The 25,306-nt window shown below is 36.6% G+C and overlaps 1 protein-coding gene across 4 annotated transcripts in view; it reads left to right on the top strand.

Annotated features, from left to right (window-relative positions):
* Positions 1-25,306, top strand: part of ccdc24 (coiled-coil domain containing 24) — an 89,547-nt gene that overhangs the window by 25,816 nt on the left and 38,425 nt on the right. For all 4 annotated transcript variants that reach the window (XM_039735615.1, XM_039735617.1, XM_039735616.1 and 1 more), the window contains exon 4: positions 18,449-18,616. In XM_039735615.1, the coding sequence (XP_039591549.1) occupies positions 18,449-18,616 (168 nt within the window). The remainder of the gene's footprint in view (positions 1-18,448; positions 18,617-25,306) is intronic.

Below are 25,306 nucleotides of genomic sequence, written 5' to 3' on the forward strand. Positions count from 1 at the left end.
TGTTTAATTGGTTGTGTGGAGGCTATTGGGGAATAGTGATGATCATTGTTGTCATTAATCAATATTTGTGTACTGAATTTTTATTTTTTTGTTTCCTGTTTCTTCATTCTTAATTGATTTCCTGACCTTTATTGTTACAACAATGCTAGTCTAGCAAAACATCTGTTTATTAAAACAGGCTTAATGGTAAGTTCATCTGTTTTGATCACATTGTGCATTTATGAACTTCTGTTCACCAGATATACCTTAAATCCATCTTTCTTTGTGTTTCTTGTTGCCTTTCTTCATCAGACATGCCAGCCTTGTTGTGGATGCCAGATGACCTGAAACCCATATACTGCATATATATGTAGAGATATCATTGATTTATTTGGTTATTTTCCTTATGGAAATTCATTTTTTTCTCAAATGTTGCTAGCCACTTTGTTCTTCCCACCTTCTGTGGATACTTTCATGCTCACAAATGACTTGTAGAAGAATAGGAAGATATTTATGGTTGATGAAAAAAGGCTTGAAGAGGACTTGTGGCCTGGAATGTAAGTGCAGTGGGATGACTCCCTGCATATTTATAAGTAAATAATCATGTACAGAACTTGAGATCGATGCATACAATTCTGAGATGAAATTAATAGCTACTTAAGACATAAAAATGGTTGACTTTGCATATATAATCAATAAATTTTTGTAGGCATAACTAATTTTATATTTTAGCAACAGGTGTAATAACAGCATTGCAGTCACCTCTAATCAAAATGTTGAACATTATTTGAAAAACTAATAAAAAGAGCACTTTTGAATTTATGATTTGTAGATGTTAAGGGTAGGTTCTATGTTTTTGAAGTTAGTTATTTTTTTAAAAAAATTGGGTGTTTTGATTTGCCCCAGGAATTTGATAATGTTAACTTAAATATAATTTATAAGTTTAAAAAAGGCTTGGAATGGGTGACAGTTTTGTCAAACAGGGCCAGTGCCACCTTTAAGGCGAATTAGGCATTCGCGTAGGGCACAGATCATAAGGGATGGGGGGACCCAGCTACACAGGTTATTTAATGAACAGTCGGTTGGTGCACTAATAAGCTTGGCCTAGGGTGCAAAATAACCTAGCACCAGTACAAAACAATATATGAAGCAAGACTGTAGAAATTTAACAAATGCAAGTCCATTTTGAAAGGTGCCAGTTTTGAAAAATATGCTTTCCATGTTTCTGAGGTACATTCAAGTCTAGAAGTTATTAATCACAGATTACTGACATGGTGTTTACTGGGAGAAGGATGCATATTCTCTTCATGACAGTTGGTGGTGTAGGGAGTTTGGCTGTACTCAACACCCAGTGTACTGGAAGCAATTGTACAAATTAAGGGTGCTGGAAGATACTATCATAATGTAAGGCACATGTCTGTCTGTTTAGCACAACCCTACTTTTCAACTAAAATATTTCAAAAATTCACATAAACAGGAGGAGAACATAAAATGAAAAAATGGAATGTTTTTACTTGTTATTGATCCCCTTTAAGTAAACTGTAAAGCTATAGATTGTAGAAAAAGCAATAAATATAAATAAATGCCAAAATTATTCTTTAAAAACTGGTTATGGCAAACTTTCATCTTCAGATATAAACACATAGTAGCTTTGAAATGTTTGCTGCACAAATTCACTTTAGTCTGTGCTATAATTTAATATTTAATTTAATATTTTGTAACATCCAACAATAGACTAACATCAATTATTAAAAACCAGAGGCATTGTATTAAATCCGTTCTCTTTGTTATGGTTGCCTAAGTTTCAAGAAGTATGCCATTGTTCAAAATAGCTGTTCTAATGCTAAATTAAAGTTATAAACTCTTAAAAAGAATGTCTTTGTTCTGTTGATAGTTTCATTGTTACAGTGATTTAGTGCTGTTCATGTGTGGGTTGAAAACAAAACGTTGGGTTCAGTTCACCTTCAGTTCATGCCTACATTTAAATTCTACAGTAAGACCATCCATTGTAAAGGCAGTTGAAAACACACAGAAGAATGAGAAAGAAACAGAGAAGTTGTAAATTCCACCACATTTTCTGGCTCGTCTGAATTTGAAGTGGTCTTATTAAATATTGAGTAAAACTTTGCTTTCTTATTGTTGTGACTTACAGAAAAAAAAAAACCTCAAGGACTAGTAACTGTATGTAATTTGTGTGTATTAGTCTGTTGCTCTGGTTTTTTCCCACATCCTAAAGTCATCAGTGTTCAAGTTGATTGGAAACTCTAAAATGGCCCTGAATGTGTGAGTGTGCATGGGTGGACTTGACCATGGCTGGTTTCTGTCTTGTGTTTGATGCTTCCAGGATAGGCTTCAGCCCCTGTTAACCTGACCTGAATAATCTGGCACTGAAAATAGTTGAACAAATAATCAGAAAAAGGAAAAGTAATGCATCAAAGAAATGATGTTCTTTACCAGTATTAAATACATCATACATTACACTTTTATATTTCTCCCCTAGGAATGCTACATAAACTTCATAACCATTTATGACGTTGCATACCTGCAGGAGACTGGGACTTTCTGCTGTCTGTATGCATCTTGCATGTTCTACATATGGCTGTATGGGATTTCACATGTGAAAGACATGTAGGTTGGGTTGATTGATTTGTTTTAGATGGTCACAGTCAGTTTGGATGCATTGAATAAACATTGTGATAAGCTTCTTCAACCCATGACCCTGCATTGTGATGACCAGTTCAGAAAATGATTTTGAATCCATGATTTTGTTACATTTTGCCACAGTATGTTATAATTTTAATGGATATACTAATACTTGTGCTTTGCTGTTAATCAGGTCAGGTCAAGATGGGGATCATGCACTGGTACGGCACATTGCCGCACCCACCACACAATGAAACAGCTCTGGATCCCTGTTGGCAATCACTCAGGTAAACTTACGGTCTAGTCCCACCCCCCAGAAATGACCATATATCTGCCACAGCCAGGTGTTATGTGGGCGTCCCCTTGGCCTAGTCCAGCCATTCGGGTCCTCAGCATTGAGGGTCTTACGAGCTAGATCACCCTCATGGCCGTAGTGCCATAACTGACACTCCCTCACAGTGCAGGTAATGTGCCTCACTTGGGACTCCATGAGCAACCGGTACCCAGTGGTTGCTCAAGGATTGTCTGAAGAGACACAACACAGTACCAAAGGAGTCCAGTCTTCAACTCATGTCAACCATATAGCAAAACAGGAAGCACTAGGACTCTAAGGACTTTGACCTTTGTCATTTTGCAAACATATCAAGAGTGTCAGACACCCGTTTCGAGCAACCTCATAACTTACCATGCTCTCTCAATCCGTCTACAGACTTCATAGGAAGAGTCACAAGAGAGATGAATGTCACTGCCGAGGTAAGTAAACCTGTCAACAAGGTTAACATTCCTTCCACAAACAAACACACTGTCTATGGCTGTGCCCAAAAGGTCATTAAAGGCCTAGATCTTGGTTTTTATCCAGGACACTCACAAGCCCAGACACTCCAACTCCTCGCTCAGTCTCTTGAGAGCCCCGATCAGAGCCACCATTGACTCTGCAAACATTACAGCATCGTCAGCAAAGTCAATATCAGTGCATCTTTCTTCACCAACAGATGCCTCACAGCTGCAGGACCCCACAACCCTGCCCAACACCCAGTCCATGCAAGTGTTGAACAGAATGGAACACACCCCTGACAAAGCCCAGAATCAACTGGGGACAATGCAGAGGTTCTGCCTCCACTCTGCACAGCCCTCACAGTAGCAGTGTACAGGCCGTCCACGATGTCCAGCAACTTTGGGGGGACCCTGTGAAGTCTCAGGATGTCCCACAGGGCGTAATACTACTTTATAATCTCCTTTTTATATAGAACAGTGCCATTATGTGTTATCTGAACTGATGTGTGACTATAAATCGATCCATCCATTTTCTGAACCTGCTTAGGGCATTTCCAGCTCACAAGGGCTGTTGCCTGTCTCAGCAGTACTGAACACAAAGAAGCAACTATCCCTGTATTGGATACTAGTCCATCACATGGTCATGTACACCCCCACGTTCACTTGCACGAGTGCATACAATTGTTTTGGAATCCTGGAGGAAATAAGAGTATCTTGGGAAAACCCACATGGCCAAGAAAGGGTCATGGATTCATCTGGCAGTAAACTGATAAAGGCATTCCTTAGCATTAATGGCAAAGCTATAAATATTTTTTCAATTAATTACTAACTTTTGTTTGTCATTAAGTGCTTCTTTTACTGACATATTCATCTAGATCTTCCGATTTTCTTAATTATCAAAGTAGGGGTTAAAAGTGTGAAAGTAAAGCTTGCCTTAGGCAGGAATATTCTGCAGAAGTAAAGTGGTAGTTAATCCCTATGGTAATAAAGTCCACTGTCTGAAAATAAGTCTTATGTTTACTACTTTTATCCTTTTACTTATTTTGTAAATTATCTTAGTATAGTGCAATATAGACTCTTTTCAGAGAAGCAGCAATAATATTACTAACATTAAGGAGATAAAAAAACACGGCTACATGGACTTGCCTACAACATGTATATTATGGAGTATATAGTCAGTATAGAGCCGCATGATTATATATTCATAAAATAAGCAATAAATTGTTTTCATTCCACAAATTACCCATCTTTAACACCAAAGAGTGTATCAATAGTACCAAAGTCAGACTTCTGTTGTTTTGCTTTTGCTTTGATTACCACCAAAGTCACAGGCTTTATTTGCACAGAAACCTTTTCTTTTCACTTGGTGTGATGACATCACGCCTGTAAAGACTGGTGTGATATTCTTAGTGCTTGAATGTCTTGCTTTCCCATGTAGCAGTTAGCCACTAAGTAGGGTTGTAAAGGTCATAGCTATTGGGTGAAAAGCATCCTCCACTAGCAGTGCATTGTGCCTCATGATAAAGCCTGTAAGTGATTTCCCTGAAGATCAGTCAGCTTACCAAGGGGTCACTTGGCTGCCCTCATATAACTCATACAATAGGTCTAAGCGCCTATTTTGTCCCTGCTGAATATAATGATTTCCAGGTGCAGTAACAGGGTGGCCATATCACAGCAACTTGCAGAGTGCTTCAAAATATGTTCATGTGTATCTGAGTTCCTTTTAGGTTTTTTGTATATCTGCCTTTATGCCACACGTTAAGTCTGTTTTTCATCTATCTGATGTAAATGTATTTATCTCTTTTTGGAGTACAAATTAAGTAGAATATTAGTGGATTATCCACTGCTAGGTCAGAAGTAGCCAAAGCACTGGAGATTTGTTAACTACTAACTCAGGACTGGACAGTAGTCCATTTAAGTGTTTCACACATGTCGTTACACACTCATAATGGGTCAGTTTGCAGACACAAGTCAACCTAAGTGCTTGACTTTTTGGTACTGGAGGACACCAAAATCTTCAAGGGACATTAAACGGAGAAAACATACAATCAGTTGTTATTTTGGTCCAAGCACTATGAGGCAGCAACACCAGTTCTGGATACGTGACAACCAGTCTTACTGTCTTATGACTTTGGCAGACATGTCATACTGCATTCATTTATACATTTGCTATTTATTGTGTCACCACAAACCATTCATGAGTTACAATTTTTCAATTAGATTGAAATTATAATTTGAATTTTAATTAAAAGAATTTAAAAAAATATATTTAGTGTAACTAATACTTTTTTAGTCAGTCAGTCATTTTTCTAACCCACTTAGTCTTGAACAGGGCTGCGGAGGTCTTTTGGAGCCTATCCCAGCTATCACATGGCACAAGGCAAGAATAAACCCTGAAAAGGGCACCAGGCCATCATAGGGCAAACACATTGATTTTAGGATTTTTTATAGCAATTAATAAATTCTGAATCAATAAGACATACAATACTAAATCTCATTCAAATCAGATAAAACATACACTCCTCTTACCTGTACAAAGACCAGAGGGAAAAAAGATTTAATATGAAGTAGTAATTCAAAAGTAATGAAATATGTAAGGGTTAACAATATTTCAGGATGGTTTATCATTTTGTGATGACATGAATAAATACCTGTCAGATTCGAAAAGATTAGTTAATTGTTCGAAATATATTTTCCAGTTTTTGTTTTCTGATTTTAAGTAAAATTGGAAATCCTTTTCCCATTGTGTTATGGTAGAAGTTTTATCAGTGTGGCAAGCTAAGGTGACATTGCTAGCTATGTAGTAAGTTATAAAAGTAGACTTCACTACGCAGTGATCTCTCTTTGATGCTTTGGTCCACAGTCATTTACAAATCATTCTTGTATAGTTGAATTGTTCCCATGGTAGCTGGAATGGTCATCCCCGAGTCCCCAAAACGAAAGGATTTTATCATCAACACATTTTCAGTTGATTACTGGGCAAAATCAACACAAGAATATTACAAGTAAGCAATTTCTTCTTTCCTTCCTTCCTCCAAGTGGGTGTTGCTTGCTTCCACCCGACTCTGACTCCTTGAGGTGATGCGGCGGGTTTCTTTTAAGCTGGACACAGAAATGCTTCTGGTGTCACAGCAGTGATCATCCAGAGCACTTCCAGGTCATACAGAAACCATGATAGTCGTCTCCTATCAGCATTCTCTTGTGGCAGCAAAGGATCCCGACAGGGCTTCTGTTCTACATAACAAACTTCTATGCAACCCTGCAGAAGTCCTAACTGGGACCAGACTGGAAGAACCCTGACATCTATCATGCGGGGTAATGAACTACCTCTGACATCCATGCTTTCCCAGTCCATTCATTATCCTACTACCCCAACTGGGATAACTATCCCAACCTGTTTGTAGCTCCTTCCACATTTTCCTTCCTTTATGGAATCACTCTTTATCCCAGGTGAGGTGTCAGTCTGTTCATCCAGGCATTTACACCATATTAAAGTTTTTGTATCTCCGAACTTCTGGCATGTTAGAAGTCTTGCTCAGGATGACATAGGACTAAACTGGCTGAATTGTGCTTTACAGCCTAAAACCAATTTCACATTAAGTGTGTTGGCTCTGGCAGACTGTCTGCCAACTACAGTTTTTGATCTTGTTGCCAGGCGATGTTAGTTTAATTGACTGAAAATGCATACCTTTTTGTGCAAGTCAATAACATGTTGTACAAAGGGTTAACAGGTAGGGCCGGTTCAGCCACAATCTCTGGAATTTTTTTTCCCTTTTTTCCCCATTCTGTTGTGGTGTGTAAAACATGAGACATCAGAGAGGCCAGTCTCTTGTCTGTTTGTGAGGTCCAATATACCAGGAGCTCTTATTTTTCATCACTGCATTATATGAATTGTACTTCCAGATGAGTATTCATTGGTTGTCAGCTGTCATGCACACAGAGCTCACCCTACAACTAAAAACAGAATCAAACCTGCTTGATTTTGTCAGAGTGAATTGTGGACTAGTTGGAATGCATCACTGAGCATGTCACACTATGTGACTGGCTTCATGGACGCGTGCACCGACTGCCTCTGTCTTACTAAAATTATACAAATGAAGGCTACAACTGAAAATCGCTGGAAAGGTTATCTAATGTGACATGGCCTTTAGTCACCCTAGCAACATGTAAAGTTGAACTGCCATATGCAAGAGTACTATTTGGCTCTGTGGAGTCTACTAATGAGATGACACCACAGAAAAAGGACATTGCTTTCCTGGTTGAATTTTTAGATTCCTTGTCTAGTCAAGCCTTGAATTATGTCATTTAATGCTTTAAAAAAATGAAAGAAAAATAGTAATCAAGCTCTCAGTAAATTGGTCGTGGAAGAAGTAAGGATATAACATTTGTTTATAAGTTTGTTGGAGTGCATATTCATACCAGCAGTAGTGAAAAATGGTACTTGATCTTTCACTGTAAATTTAGAAGTGTCATTTGCTAGGAGAATGGCTGTTACCATGTGCTAATTTGCTTTGGGTTAGTAACAGTTGTATATAATGTAGTTTTGGAAAGTGATTCGTATAACATTATCTTGAGGAAAGTAGGAGTGATATTATCTGTGGTGTTTCTGTTTGGTGATTTAAGTGGGAATGTGGCTGTTACTTTAAGCTAATTAAATATGGAGGACATAATTTACAGTCTTTATTGATATAAACAAAGAATGGATTGGGGACATCATTTGTATTTATTCTGCTTGGAAATGTGTTTTGGGATTCCTATTTTTCTGCTAAAAGCAGACACATGGTTATAGACTGATGGTAATTATGCATGCTTGCATGCCAATATATAAAAAGCTGTGCGAACATAGGCACACTTTTAATAAAGTATTGGTAGAATTACACCTACTGTATAGGCAAAACAGCAAAGCGTCTCCTGTAAAGTGAGATCACATATTGATTAACCAAATCAGAGTCACCTTTGCTTTTGTGACTCCTGCATCACAGCAAAAATGATCAACAAGTAAACAGATGGTATAAAAAAGACTAGTAACCTTCCTAACATCAACTATTAATTTTTAAAGCTGTATGTTCCTTAGTGGGATTTCATTATATTCTGCACTAGCGAAAGTACCCGCAATTGTGTAGGTCTATTTTTATAATAAGTTAAAGTAAGAAAGCAACTATTTATGTGTACTTTAAATGATAACCATTTTGTCATTGTTGGCTGTCTCATTCATCATCTACTCTACCTCTCCATCTATTTATCTATTTGAGTTGAGAATTTGTTCACCATGTGTGCGACTTTATATTTCTTGTTTTAGTATGGTTTCACAAATAGATGTTTAATCCTACATTAATAAAATGGGTGGTTTGTTGAATAATTGAGCCATTGATATGGCATAGCAAGTGGGATAAAACTATCGGTTTTTGTGTTGTTCCCTCTACTGAACCCCAGTTCATGAGGAGAGTTTAGAATCACCATGAACCCTATATTGTATATTAAGTTGGGTTTTAATAAATAAAATGCAAAATTTCATGAACATCCACTCTACTGTTTTGGACAAATACATCAGTTTTAGCCTTCCCATTATGACTCCCCAGTGAAGTTCTTCAAACTCCATGTAGCCTATATTTTAAATTGCACGGACAATAATGTAAAGAAAAAAAAAAACCTGAGAGTGGCACAGCTGTTTTTGAGGGATGTGTGATTTTTGTTTTGCTACCCCATCATACCACATCTCCCCCACACCCTATCATTGTCTTCATTAAATCTCTAATGTGGAATGTAACCGTCACTCTAAGTAAGGCCAAGCCTAAACAATATGCTCTTCTTATGTTCTTCATCATCGACTGGACCGTTTTTTTTTACATAATAATGCAGTATTGATTTTGTTACAGAACCCATTACAAAACACTGTTTCACAATGGAACTTTTAAAAAGCCTCAAAGTCTAGATTTTAAGTTGTATCAACAGTAATATGCATGCAAAATTTCATGAACGTCGATTCAAATGTTTTGGAACATTAAACAGTTTTTGGATTACTCCACATTACAACATCTTTCACTGATGACATTTTTGAAACACAGTATACTGTAAGCCTATATTTTAAGTTGGACCAATGGCAACTTATTTACATAATTATTTAAGCAATTTTTGCATAATTAGCAAACAAACAGATAGACAAACAACCACCAGATGCTGTCTGTGGGCTGAAAGGAGGTCATTATTTTTGCAAAATAGATAAATAACATCAAACTATTGTCGGAACCTCTTCTTTAGTATCTCTTATGTTATGAAAGATTTCTTAGCTGGGCTTTCAAACGGCTAATCTAAGTTCTGTAGTAAGTTAAAAAAAAAACTCTTCCAGCAGAATTGTTTTCTTTTGAAACCATTTGATTACATAACAGACTATGTATGCTTGAGAATGTCATATTATATTATGTGCTTGGTTGTAGTTTTATTCTAGATGAACACCTTTACCCCACTACAAGTATTCTTATCCTGTAGCTTTTGTGGCATTTGAGTAAATTAGAAGTAAATATACAGTAATTCAGGATATTTTTCTTTATTACAGCATTTTACATTTCTTCATTATAAGGGGATTAAAAGACATTATTTATTCTATCAGGTCATGAAACTTTTCACACAGTTATAGTCATTCACATGTTTTGTGAATTGCGTTTCTGAACTGGGTAGTAGACGGCCTGAAAACTTCATCTTCTGCACTCCCATTATGTAAAATCCAGACATTTGGTTTTTTGATTTCCCTTTCACATTCCAAGTTTGGCCGCATATGCTAGAAATATGCTATTTAAAGTTCAAATTGCAATATTAGGCATCACAGGATAGTCTGGGTGCAGTGAGCAGTTTAATCATAAATATTACTGTGTATGGTATATGGTGACAGTATGATTTATAATAATAGATCTGCAATTCTTTAGTGTGTATGTGAGTACAGCAATAGTAATTTCTTGAACAGTGGGAGTGCCGTCATATGCCCACAAATAAGTAATGACAAAAAAACTAGGCCACCTTCAGGGAGTTAAATGAGACAGTAGTGAGGTAATTCTCTGCCGATATTATAACAACTAGCCTGACCGCAGGCATTCTTCACAGACAAGGGATGTGCTTGCAAGCAGAGCTGTGCAAAGTAAAAAGAGAGATGAGAGAAGTTATGGGAGCTGAGAAAAGTAATTTCAGTTTAGTTTAGTAAAGGAGAAAGACCTTAAATGATACAAGGCTCAAGATAGAGGTAGGATGAATCACGGGGACTGTGTGTGGATCTGTGTGTCACAGTTTCTTGAGAACAGTCTAAAGCTAAAACTGCTGGACGGAAAAGTACCAACTCAAAACCTAAGCCTATTATGAGATGATGATGTGCTAAATAGTTTTTGAACCAAAAATAAAGAGGCATTCTAGAGGAACCCTCAAATACTATAATTATGCAATTAATTATGAACTCTTCTTGTCAATTGATATCGTAATAACCTATTTAATGATCAGAAAGATCAGTATCGGAGCGGTAAATAATTACTGAAATCTTATACAATAGTTTGGGTAACTTGGTTTCTAGGGCGTAAAGCCTACTGATGCTCACTTCTGAATTTTGTCATGCTATATATATATATATATATATATATGTTGACAGCTCAATAGTATTAATTTATAAGCTACAATTATTTTTTGATAACACTTTAGTTTAGGTACTGCAAAAATACTTCTATTACTCATTTATGTTTATGTAACCAGACCTTAACAAAGGCTTCTTTTGGTCTTCAATAACACTTCACATCAGCAGACTATTATTCATCTCTCTGCTGTGTGGCATATTGACATGATGGTAAAATTACTTGTTAATATGAAGAATTAACGGGAGTTATACTAAATATGGAATATCTAGAGAAATGTGTCTCAGTTCAGCCACCTCAGACCACACCAAAGTGAAGTTTTGTTAGTAGGTCACATTGCAGAGATGGATAGCCTCTTTACTGATGATTTCTAAGTGTTGTGAAGACCCATTCCATCCCAGTTTGGTTCCTGCCTTGTCCCTTTTTTTGACTGAGTAGATTCCTTTTCCGCAAAAGCATTGTACTGGAAAATATGGCTTCAGAAAAGGCATGAAAAGTATTTAAAATTACAGATGACCTTTCTGGACTTTTATGATCGATCAAAATGATAAGTAGTTTCAATAACTATTTTGTACACCATCTATTTTTTTATATACATTTGTTTTCTGCATACCCTGGCGATAACGCTTAATAATGAAATAATTTGTCAAAAGTAACATTTGCCTTTACTCTTCCATAGAGCCATTCCAGTCATCATTCATTTTAATTAAAATTTATTTTAGAGATGTTTATTCCCATGCCTTGGTTTCATATTGATTATTTGGTAGTTGCAAATACTTTCAAGGCTTTTTTGCTACTCTACAAAATATACTTGTTTTTGCTTTCCTAAGTGGTTTTAACAAAACAAAAATGACATATAGAAATTACTGAAGGAAAGGTGTTGAAGTTTACAGTATAATAGGAATTTATGATTGATTAATTGCATACAGTCAAAATCACCACCCCTCCCTTAAAATACAGCCTAAGAAATCTATCCTAATATGTAACAGAGAGAGCTGAAGGCCAAACTTGGCAGTCAGGTCTGCTTGGGCACATGGTTACGTGTTAATTTAAAGTAAATTACACAGCCTGGAGGAAGCCTACTCTAGATATTCAAACACACCAAAGAAAATTAATTGATGGCCTTTCATTGCTGTGTTTATTCACTGAGCTGCCATACTCATCAAAACAGTAAGATGCCTAATTCTGGTTGGCCAAACAGTTGCCATAATGACTAGTTTACCCTGACAAATGACTGATAAAATGTGTTTGCTGGTTGATTGGGAGTTCTATTATTTCAGCATGGTCAAAGATTCTTTCATTGGTTTCACAGTTACATTTATCTGGGGTTAGTAACAGTGTCATAGGAAAAATATAACAAAGTTAATTACCATAAAACTGTCTATCTATTTTCCAAATCTTCTTGCTTCAGTAAAGGGTTAAAAAAGGGAGGAACCAAGGAGTAGAGTAGCCCTGGAGTGCTAAGATTCACAGTGTTTTCAACAGCGATTTGTCTCTTTTTTAATGGGGATGCCAGTATATTACTCAGGTTATCAGCTTGGACAATGTGGGATACACTCTCATCCCTCATAAATACACCAGTCTGAGATTATAGCCCAAAAATTCATAATAAGTAAATTATTTATAAACACAAATATAAATCTAAAAAGTTTGAATCAGCGTAACCCACCCAAATTCGGGGCGTTCATGAGAAATGTAATGATTTACTTCATGAGGTAGATGTAGAAAAGAAACAAGAATAGTTGCATGAAATATTTCCATCCATCCATCCATCCATTTTCCAACCTACTGAATCCGAGCACAGGGTCACGGGGGTCTGCTGGAGCCAATCCTAGCCAACACAGGGCACAAGGCAGGAACCAATCCTGGGCAGGGTGCCAACCCACCGCAGTGCATGAAATATTTGAAATATAAAAATGTGTGCTTCTTTTTAAATGTTTAAAGTCTAAATATTCTCGATTGTAACAAGAAAAAGAATCAAAAATAACATTATATTAGTAATCACTGACTTGATACCCCCCATACTTAAGTATGAAATTTGTCATTTTTAACCTTCTGTAACTGACTGCTAAAGGACTAGATCCACCTTTATACAAGCTGATATCAAAAATATTATCCTGTTCATGATCTGCAACCTTGAAATATGCCTGTATTACCAATGCCCATCTTTTAAAAGTTCTGTGGGAAGGAGTACCTTTTGCCCCTCATATCCCATTAGGGGGTGAACCCTTGGAGTCAGTTGATGTGGCATGTACATCTTCAAGTCGTTCTGATCATTTGCACTGAAGACATCTATTGGGTTACTCATTGTCATAATGGTATAATTTCCTACACGAAATATGGTCCAAAGTGCCCTAAGAATTAGGGGGTTTCGGGGTTCTAGAGGACTAAAAATAGGGAGAAGCTCCAAAAAACTTGCATAACTAGACATCAAGAGGAGTTAACCGGTATATCAAATATTGGGTTTTTCTTATGCCAGTGACTCAGATGGCACCGGACAAAAAAAGTTGAAGTTATTTCAAAGCATTCATAAGTAGTTCTTATGAAAGCAATAAATATACAGTATTTTTCTAAATCCACCCCAATAATTCATGGCAATGACACACAACAGACTCCAAACAAATGCATACGGCCCAAAAACACAGTCTGGTTTGCAGGAAAATGGCAAATGAACAGCCCTTTGGAAAGATATAAACTTTGTCCTACCATATAATGTGAATGTTCGGTGATGAATCTTACTGGAAAGAGAGTGACCCATATGATGGATAATCCTACAAACAATCCAGATAATGAACAAAACACACACAAATCTTAGAACAGCTTTAAAATCTTTTTCAACAATAACATTGTTATCCACAAAAAAAAGATGGTGATTTGCAGTGAAAAGAAAATGAGAACTCTCTGCCCAAACTGGCATCAGTTTTAAATCATGTGCCATCAAGTCTGTCTCCTGCAGTCAGGAGGCACAGTAGTCCTGCTGAATCCTGGGAATTGTAGTGCCTCTCAAGTTGTGCTGCCACAACTGCTTAGATTGGATTGACTGGCAGTCCATCATAGGGTACACTAATGCATACAACTACAAATTCAATCTGCATGATTTTGGGAGGTAGAATGAAATAGGAGCACCAGGAGATGCCTTACACAACCACAGAGAGAACATGTAAACTCCATCAAGGTATTACCTAGAGTCAGGAAATACACCCATGTCTCTGGGGCAGCAGAAACTATGCTACCATCATGCCATTTTTATTGATTATTTGAAACCAGTGCCCTGGGATTCATACTTATGTTTTTTTTCAACATCAAACAAATACACACAATGAACATAAGAATTAAAGGAAAAGAAATCAGTAAAATGAATATTACGTTTTAATTATGTATCACCCAACACAATGTATGAAAAGGACAGTCAATATATGACAAGGTACAAATATATACAAGGTACAATGTGCAGTTCAAAGTGTTGTGATGATCTTTAATTCAAAGCCCACCAGTTAAATTCCACTGTTGCTGAAATGAAATTGTGACTGTGCAAGGTGTATACTGTTACTCAGTCTGTTGCAAGTTAGCAAGGGCTGCAGTATTTCAGTTTGGTAATGTATCCTGCAGTTTCCTCTCAATCCATCTGCTTTGATCTTTTTCTCAGCAGCCTATAATCCTCTCATGTGTTTTTTTCACATTCTCTGCAATCTTCCAAGTACATTTTTATCTGTTAGATCTCTTAAACCTCGTATTTACCAAGCCTCTTTTTATTTCACTGGATTGAAGCGCCATAAATGTCTACAGTATTCAATCAATCTTGATTTTATACAGTGTCATTCATCGTACCATCACAAAGTGCTTTCAAAAGCAATTAACATGATAATTCAATATTAATCAAATGATACATTGAATGTGCATAAGAGCAGAGGAGCACTAAACTCAGCAGGATGGTGTAGCAGAAGGCAAGAGTGAATCAAAATGAAGTGTTGCTCATTAAATGTAAGAATGGTACTTTTCAAATTGCAATTCGGATAGTGGGCCTTCATCTGAAAACTGCAAATATGGAAGCATCATGGACAGATCTGGCGGAGAAACCTGGAAAATGGATGTCTTGGAGCTGAATTGGCTGTTACCTGAAGTTGTGTATTAAAGTTGAGTTCAGCAAGAAGACCAGCTCAAATGCAGAAGCACACACAACTTAAGGGTCATAGTGTTCTTTGCTTATTAATTATATAGAGAGATTTATATGTTGACCACAAAACACTTTTAATCTGCAGTCAAAACATTTTAACTAAGTGCTATGCCATGTTATAATTATTTCAGTCCAAGGATCTAAAGAAACAAAAACAACACTAACGAAACCCTTTAATTTAGTGACTTATAAACATGCCAGCCATCTTTAAAAGTAAGGTAGTATTTAATTTAAGTATTTAAGTCTGACCATTTCAAAATGCCTGCTATGACAATCTGAATATACAGTACATCAGATACTTCACATTGTCCATTTCACACTTGAAGAAACTCGCAGATTTAATATAGTGGTGCCTAACCCCACCCCCATGTTTTTCATGAACATAAATTAAAAATAAAAGGACAAATCGAATGCCTTGCTGTCCCTGTACAGTAAGACCACCTTTCAGCTTAGATATAGTTGCAAGTCTTCAAGTTTCAGAGTATTATGTCATTAGGATAAGTTAAGAGATGCTGATAGAAAAGGCTCCACAATTCTGTAAACCTCCACATTGAAAGAAGGACTTTCAGAATTGGAAATAAAGAACAATCTACTAGATTTACATCACTGCCCTTGTCATTTTTAAATAATAATTATTTGTCTGTCAAGAGCCTTTATTGTGACCAACGTACAGATCCTAGAGATTTTGCAACATATCACAATCTATTTTTTGCATCCTTTTGATAGTATTTCGACTGAAATGATACATCTCTATGAATCTTATGAATCTTTTTTATCAAAATGTAAACAGCAGAGCCCCCTTTAAATATTTATTAAGTATTTTTTTAAATTCTGGACGTAGAGTCCTAAAGGCCTAAACAAGCAATGAAAATGAAAATCACCACTACATGTAAATAAATTGAAAACTGAAAATGTTATGATTGAGGCATTTTTTCTAAACCCTTCATTAAAATTTTTAATCGTTATTGGATTTTTTGATTTAGTTAAAAAATTATTTTCTTTAACTTTTTTATTATTATTATTATTATTAATGCCATTTTGGGATTCCCTGTTATCTAGCCACATCTCCCAGTTGTTAGGGGGCAGGGTGCCATAAGTCGATGCATCAGACATTTTCTGAACTGTACAAACGCTTTTAATACCAGCACAACAGTTCTTCCATTCGCAATTTTGGATAAGCTACTGTAAAACTCTTTCGTGATCCTTTTTTGACTTTGAATTTGGCTAGCGGTTTGGCTTTAATAGCAGGTGTAATTGACTCTCTGCTTTTTTAGACCCATTTTCCCTGGCTGTAGACTTCATCTCCTGGTCCATGTTTATCCTTTCTCAGCTACTAGGCAGAACAGCATATTTGCAAACTTGACATTCAATGAGTTTTACATTGAAGCAGTTCATAATACTTTCAGAGTTGTAATAAAGTTTAGGAAATAGTTCTTTCTTCTGAAACGGTAATGAGACTTGGGTCCATTTATTATCAGTTTAAAATACAATTGATTGTAGAAAATGGTATACACTACAAATGTAGTGCCATGAAAATTATTTATGGTTTCATCATTATTAGTTTTATTGGTGTCCATATGTTACAACATTTTCATTTTTTCTAATAACATGTTGCATTTGAAATGGTTACTGCCATTTTCAGATCCCCATTACCTAGACACAGCTACTCGTTGTTAGGGGGCATTTTGTCAGAATTCACAATTTCCTGGTTTTATATATTTATATAATATTTGACACACTGAATATTTTCAGGTCTTTAACCATAAGTCAGTATTAGGTAAATGGAACTTGATTGAGAAAATGCCACATGTTTTTTTTTTTACTTTCTTCATTTATTAAAACGAATTAAATTATCCAACACCAACTGGCACTTTGTGAAAAGCAATTGTCCACAAAACAGTTAAATCAACCCAATTAAAGGGATACGTCGAGTAAGAGGAGTAAGCACCAGACCTGATTACAGACAGCCCTGCTCAATTATAGTCGTCACTTACTTAGACCCTTACCATCAGAGTCAAGGTGATCAAAGGAGGCTCCAAACGGATTAGAATAAAAGCTGTTGATAGTTATCAGTTTTTAAAAGGCTACAAAAGTATTTTTAAGGTTCTCAGACTTTCCCAAGTATAATCTCCAAATGGAACAATAGTGAGTCTTCATAGGAGTAGGTAACCTGCCTAAATTACTGTAAACCCACAACGTAAGATCATCCAGGAAGCCGCGAAAAATCTTAAAAAATATTGAAAGAACTGCAGACTTCAGTTGCCTTAGCCAACTAAAGGTCAGTGTTCATCTCTACAGTTACAAAAGCACCAGTCAAAAATGCGATTCATTGGAGAGTATTAATGCAGAAACCATTGCTAACTAGAAAAAAAAAACAACTGCTTGTCTGTCATTTGCAAGCTAGCACCTGAATGATCTTTTGAAAGAATGTTTAATTGATATATGAACCAAGACCTGAACTCTTTGGACGACATAGGATCCATTTTGCCTCACATAAAACAAACACATCATTTCACAGTAAGAACATTGCACTAAAAGTCAAAAATGGTGGTGTGTGTGGAATGGTTAGAGAACCTAGATGACTCTCCATAACTGAGAGAACCATGAATTCTGTTCTGTATTTTCTTAAGGAAAATATCCAGTCATCCGTCAGTGAGTTGATGCTCAAGTATAGTTGCGTCATACAGGAAGATAATGATCCTACATCAGAATGACTGAAGGTAGCAAAGCTAATTGAAACTTATTAAAGATGTTTTAGCAGAACCTCAAACAAGTAGTTCATGCTTGAGAACCTACCAGTGTTTCTGAACTAAAGGAGTTCTGCAAGGAAGAGTCTGCTAAGATTCCTCCACAGCGATATGAAGCACTGAAGTGGAATTATTGGAAATATTTGGTTGCAGTCTTTTTAAATAAAAGTGGTGCAATCAGTTATGAATGTAACAAGGGTGATTACTTTTTCACACTTCTAGTTGGTGTTTTTTTAATTTAATAAATAAAATAAAAATAGGTACCCTTTATCAAATATTACATTTTAGATGAAAACTTAAAAACATTCAGTGTCAAAACATGTAATTATGGAGGACATCAGGAATGGAGCCAAGACCTTTTACTGTATATCTGTAAATATGCACATCAATATTTACTTTACAAAAATTAAATTAATACCCTTCATTGGCTGTTCAAATCACCCTGACATTGACTGTATTTTCAGCTACAAAAAAGTGATGCTGGCAAAAGAATGACATTATAAATCTTCTCTTTGACTTTACAGAGATGAAAACAAAGTCTTCCAGAATTACAATCCCAATGTTGTGAATTTTGTGATGGAAAACAAGAAGCCTGTCAAGCACTCTAGAAGAATAAGCAGTGCGAGATGTTCCCCTGATGGTCTGCGGTTTCCTCCTAGGCCCCAATCAGCTGCTGAGAAAGAGGAGGAGAGGTTTGTACTATAAGGATAAGATTTTGCTGAATCTCAATATATAATCATTCTTTTTAGAAAATGTATGTGATTCTTAAATGAGCTTAAGAATGCCAGGAAATTTCTTGTTTTGGCAGGGGCATTGGAAGGTAAACACATATACATATCTGTTTTTTATAGTAACAAATTTAATAGAATGTGATACATTTAATTCCAGTTTTCATTGGACATCTGCCTAGGCAAACTATTGACATTCTGCAATGCACCACAATGCAGGCAAATGATTCCAGCAGAATACTTGATAGTTTTGACAATAGTACCATCAATAGCATTGACACTTCCACTCCAGGATTAAGGTGGCAATGACAGCGTAGAAGAAATGATATAAAACAGAAGGACAATCTGGGTAGCCTCGGCTGCTGCTCCAACAAGAAGACATGATTTTGAATGTCCTCCAGAATTTGTAGATTCAAAATCTAAAGACCAAAATTCTATGGCAGTGTTATCTAACCTGCAAATTGTGTAGTGTAAGTGTTGGTAAGTTGTAAAGTTTATTTATGAGGGTGATAAGCACCTTGAATTGATAAACTAGAATTATTTATTTAATTGTACCTGTCTAGACACTCAAGGACAAATTAAAAGATAAAATCTTAAGATATGACAAATGGAATAATAAAAAAACACAACTGAAAGCCAGTACAGTGATTTTAGAACCAGAACCAGTGATTATGACCCAGTTATATGATTGTAGTTATGTTCCTTGTTATTGTATTTTAAATTAAGGAAGAAGTGAACCATTTAAACAGCCTGCTGATAAAGTATTACGTTGATGAATGAATGGATCAGCATGTGAGAGATGTCAAAGGTGCATCAAGCAAGAACAGGGTTTTTTTCAAGGATCAATACTGGGTCCTTTCCTGTTTTCCCTATACACCACCTCACCAGGCCATATCATCCACCGAGGCCCATGATTTCTTGTATCTGTACTATGCCAATGATACACAGCCCTACCGGACATTACCTCCAGAGGACAACACGGTATCAACTATAATCTTTGCATTTCTCACAGATATTACAACCTGGGTGAAGGAGCATCATCTCTAGCTCATCCTGGCAAAGGTGGACCTCCTTGTTATTTCAGCTCGTCCACCTATTCAACACCCTATCTCTGTTCAGCTCAGCTTACTGTCACTAACACCAGCCAAGTCAGTACACAGTCTTGGGATGGTTATTGATAACCAGCTGTCTTTTACTGGCCTTGTTGCATCTGTCTCTTAGTCTTGCAGATTCACCCTATACATCTGTTAATTTAGACTCTACCCGAAATAGTATGCAGCACAACTTCTGGTAAAGTCTTTGGTCTTGTCATGTCTGGACTACAGCAACTCCAAGTCAATGCAGATGATTCAAAATACAGAAGTGTGTCTAGTGATCAACCAGCCAAGTGAACTTACATCACTCCTCTTTGTGAACTTACATCACTTCTCTTTTCAGATCACTACTTTGTCTAGCTATAGCAGGCTTTATAAGTTCAAATCCTTGATGCTTGCCTATGTAGTAGTCAATGGGTCCTACTGTGTATATATGGAGTAACCTCTGAGGTCCTTCTCACTCACTCTGGTCTGCTGATGGAGTGGTATCTGCAGATGCCACCCTTTCTTGGCATCAAATCTCTATTCTGACTCCCTTCATGTGTAGCACCTATCTGGTGGAACAAGATGCCCACCTCCGTTCAAACTGTTGACTCCGTCTATGTGTTTAAAAAGCCTTTAAATACTGTTTTCAGTAAATTTCTGTCAAATTGATAATGGCTTTAATAGGTTCTTGTAACTAACAAAATGTAATTGGCTTGCATTTAGTTCCACGTTCTTCACGTGTGGTGATTAGTTTTGTAATGTTGTTCTTTAACACTTGTTCCCAAAAAGTCCTCCAGACAAATGCTTACTCGGTTATGTTCTAAAAGCATCTGCTAAGTGAATAATTGCATATGCAAAATGCATATTAAGCACCAGTATTATTTTTTCAATATCTGTAATCTGGAGAAAACCAGATTACAAAGTGTGGAAATGTATTGAAGTAAGTGCCAAAATATTGGCTAATTCAGCAAAACTAAATGTTGGGACTTTTGAATTAAAAGCATTTAGTGTTGCGGTTTCTACTTGCAAAATTACAACCCACTTAAATCACTTCTGTTTTTTCCGACTTTAAAGACAAATCTCTTTTCACTTTTTGACCTCAGTAATACAGGTAATTAATGGTGGAACTGAAAAGACATTTTTTTGAGTGTCTCCAGCATACAGATAATAATGTGCTTCTGAATGACAAATTTCCTAATGGCAATATATACAAAAAGAACTAAGTCCTAATACTAAACCCCAAGGGACACCATGTCTAACTGTAGACAGGAAAGTGGTAACACTTCATACATCTGTACAACCTGGAAACACTTTGATAAATGAGATGTAAACCAGCTAAGACAATCCTAATTACATGTTCAAGTCCGTGTAGTAGAATGATAAGTTTAGTAGTAGCAAAGCTGTGCTTAAATCTGAAATCATAATGATGGAGGCATTCCTTGTACTGAAAGAAACTAGACTATGAAATGCGCCCACTCTAATGGCTCTAAATTGCTTTCCACCCATCGCATTCCTTTTTGTTGATGGGAAATACTTTTCCAAGCTGTTGGAAAAACATAGTTTCATACAATCCAGAAATGAAGACACACACACAGAGTTGTAATTATCAACAAATTAAAATATCAAATCTATTTACTGAGAGTTTTATTGAAAAGTTCTCCTATTTCCCATTTCATGAGTGAAGCTGTACTTAATCATTATAGTATTTACATGCTTCTGTATGTTTATTTTTGAGTTATTCTGTATTTTTATAGGTATAGAATTTAATTGTGTCACTAGGTTTGCATTTCAAATTCAAATTCAGTTCATTTTAGTTATCTTCTTGATTTTCGTTATTTACGTGACGTCTTATAGGTCGCTACATCATTCCCACCAGTGATGTCACATAACATAACTTATAAATATTGTGTTGTTTGTACTTTCAGTTATCCCTCCATGGATATAAAGTCTCTTGTTCTTTTTAGCGCTAGTCAGTTTTATTTCATGTAGCATCAGGTTCCTGGGTGTGCACCTAGAGGAGGACCTGAAAGGGAGTACTTGCACTACTGTGTTGGTAAAGAAAACACAGCGGAGACTTTATTTCTTGAGGATCCTCAGGAAGAACTATTTCACCCAAAAACTGCTCATATGTTGTTCCACAGAGAGCATATTGACTTATTGCATCTGTGTGTGGTTTGCCAGCTGCACAGCATCAGGGAGGAAAGTATTCCAGATGGTTGTCAACACTATCCAGAAGATCATCATCCCTGGAAGATCTTTACAGTTCCCACTGCCTGAAACAGTCCCGGAGCATAATTAAATATCCATCCCACCCCAGTCACCCTCTGTTTGAACTGTTGCCCTCAGGCAGATGCTTCAAGTCAATAAAAATGTGGACAAACAGATTAAAAAATAGTTTATGCCCTAAAGTGGTGACTGCACTAAATTATGCTTATACTGTAAAACTTTAATAGGAAGAAATTCGGGTGAAAAATGTCTTGTTGTATAGTATGAGGTTTGTTTTGATTTTCCACTTTTAGAATCCTTTTTATAAATCTTCATATTTATATATATTTTGTAGTTTTATAATTTTTTGCTGTTTTGCACTGATAGGATGGCATCCAATTTTGTTGTACTTGTTCAGTTACAATGAAGATATTCATTCATTGATTCCTATGGTTTTGACCTCCGATACCTTTTTGAGAATGATATATTCTTGTCTTCTGGCTACTCATTCTTATTTTATCTCCTGGTATTTTGACCATCACTGTTCCTTTTTCACTTTGATTCTGTGTTGTTGATCATTTTCTTGGGCTTTACATTCACAATTATCCTCTGGCACTTATCGTGTTCTTAACAGTCATTAATATTGGTCAGTGTTGTGGGGAATTGTTACTTATCCCAGTGGCACTTGGCACAAGGTGGGAGTCAACCCTGCCCAGGGCAACAGTCCATTTTAAGGGTGCATGTTCACACACACACACCCATAACCATGCACACTGAGGCCAGTTTAGAATCAGCAATTCGCTTAACCTTGCACACCTTTCACAATGTTCAAGGAAAACAGGAGTCCATGGAGAAACCCATGCATGCACAGGAAGAATAAGCAAACTTCACACACGCAGTGCCCAAGCATGTGTTCAGAGCCGAGATGCTAGATCTGTGGGCATTGATTCAGATCTTTGCACTACTGTGCCAACATTCATAATATTACTATGTTCAGAGAATTAATTTCACTGTTCTTAAAGAGTCTACTATGGGGTTGAGCGAGAAATGGAAAACAAATCATGAAATAATGATGAGAAAGTCTTTACTTTATCACTTTATAAAATAATTCTCAGCTCGTGGTTTTCACGCTGCCCCTCCACTGTTCTGAAAATGTTTAGGGATTTCACATAAATAAACTGCAGTTTGCTTCCGAACTGCAACATATGACACTTTCGCATTTAATTATTCAGTTTTAGGCTCCGGAGTGCTGATATTACTTGATCAAGGCCTTTTTACTGCTTCATTCCCTCAGCCCCTAGGTTTACATGTCAAATTTCTGTTCCACAGAACCCTTTTATTCTAATGTTTATCCTTTACTGTTTCCTTTGGCAAGAATGGACTAAAATCGATTGTGATTATAGTGTAGCGTTGTTGTAGACCATATACTGTAAATCACTATCAGTATTTCAGAAATGAATAATAAATCTTTGTTAGCTTCTGGTTGGGGTCTTTAATACAGATATGTCCTCTTCCACAAAGCTTCAGTATACATTCATTTTCTTTTATGTTTGTTGATAATATGAACTGAACTGACATCATTTTCCAGGGCTGACCTCCCTATTGCACCCATTGCTGCCAAGACGTGCTTTGGAGCAAATGACCTCTACAGTGTGAGGCAGAATCTTTAATTGGTTTTACCTGTCTGTCTTTCACTTTCTTTCTAATGCCAGAAACAAAAGTTTCTAAAGTTTTTCTTTTTCTATCTCACACAGGAATGCTTAAAAAGTGTTGTTTGTACACTGATTAAATCACATATAAGTGATGAGTGTTTGCATACTTAGCCATGCTGAATATACTGAGCAAATTACTGTGGTGCTAATTGATATTTTTGCTGTCTTTCACACTCTGTGTCAAATTTGTATTTTAGCACTGTTTTACTCTGTATCTAATTCTTCACCAAGGATGAAGCAACCTCTAATTCTTCCACTTACTTTGACATTCATTTATATACTGTGTTTTATCATCACAGTTTGAATTTTCAAGTCTCAAACACCGTCATCAGCTGAAGTACCGCAACAAGTTCTTGCACATAATCTGCACTCTAGTGCATATATGTAGTTATTTTATATAACAAACCAAGTAGTACACAAAAAAATAATAATAATAAATTTATTCTTAAGAAAATCAACAGTATTTCGATAATAGTTTTGCTTTCTGTATGATAATATGGGCTAACACCAATGATACCACTATAGTCTTCCTGAACATTACCATCAAAGATGGTTATCCTGGTCACTTTAGGGTTAACCACTAGGCCTGCTCCTAGAGGGGCTCAGGCTATACCCCCACACCAGACCAAAAACATTTTAAAAAGTTTGTTTGTGTGTTTTTCTTCTCTCACAGAAACCACAATCTACAACAATAATAGTATAAAAAGTTATTTAGTTTTCTAGTAATCAGTTACATTTGAGTTACATCAGTTACTTCTTGACTGACATTAGTCTGTAATCCCCATGTCCTTTGTAACTCCCCTATTAGAAAAAGAACAATACAATACTTTTGCTCACCCAGTTAATATGGAGCATTTTCCATAGCCATGGCTTCTGAATACTTCTACACTGCTATTAGTACACCACTTTTTATATTTTTCAATATCAGTCACATAAGAGGTTTTGGAGTTGAGGGCCAGTAGCAAGTGTTTGTACCTGGCAAAGAAGTTCTGTGCATGTGATGCTTGGTTGCCATGGTAAATGATCTTGGCATGAGACACTTGGCACAGAGGGATGCCTCAAGACTGCTGCTGTACAGTAAATGCGGAAGAGTGCTCATTGCCTTCTAAAGTCAAAATAGCAGAGCCCTTTTTGTATTTTTTTCTTACATCCCTTACATTTTTCTTGCCAGATCTGTGTAAGAAATCAATCAGTGTCTTCTGAGTGGAAATAATTGTTTCTTTTAGCTTAGACAATACTGCAAGAGAGATAATATTTTGTAAATAATACAATCCGGTTAAACATCCCACTGTCTTGTGTTCAGGCTGTCACACTAAAGTTCACCATCACTGGGCTACTATATCCAATCCCAAGATAGCCATGTTACGGACAATGTTAATTGCCCTCACTCATCTGCTGCTTTTATTCCTGAGTAGCATAATGGACAACAGTTCCCATATTTTCTGTCTATCTGTTGTGACCACTAGGGGGTGATGCAGCACCCTGAACCCCAGACCCCAACCACACAGACACAAGTCCCGGAGTACCTTACAAAGATGTGTCAAAAGGGTGAACAAGCACAAGTATTCTCTACCCTCTCTCTTTCCTTCCTCCACTTCTCCCAGGCGACCTTTGTCTTCTGTCACCTGACTCCAACTTGCCTGGGTAAGGTAGAGCGG

Source organism: Polypterus senegalus, chromosome 14 (assembly GCF_016835505.1).
Source record: "Polypterus senegalus isolate Bchr_013 chromosome 14, ASM1683550v1, whole genome shotgun sequence".
NCBI lineage: Eukaryota > Metazoa > Chordata > Cladistia > Polypteriformes > Polypteridae > Polypterus > Polypterus senegalus.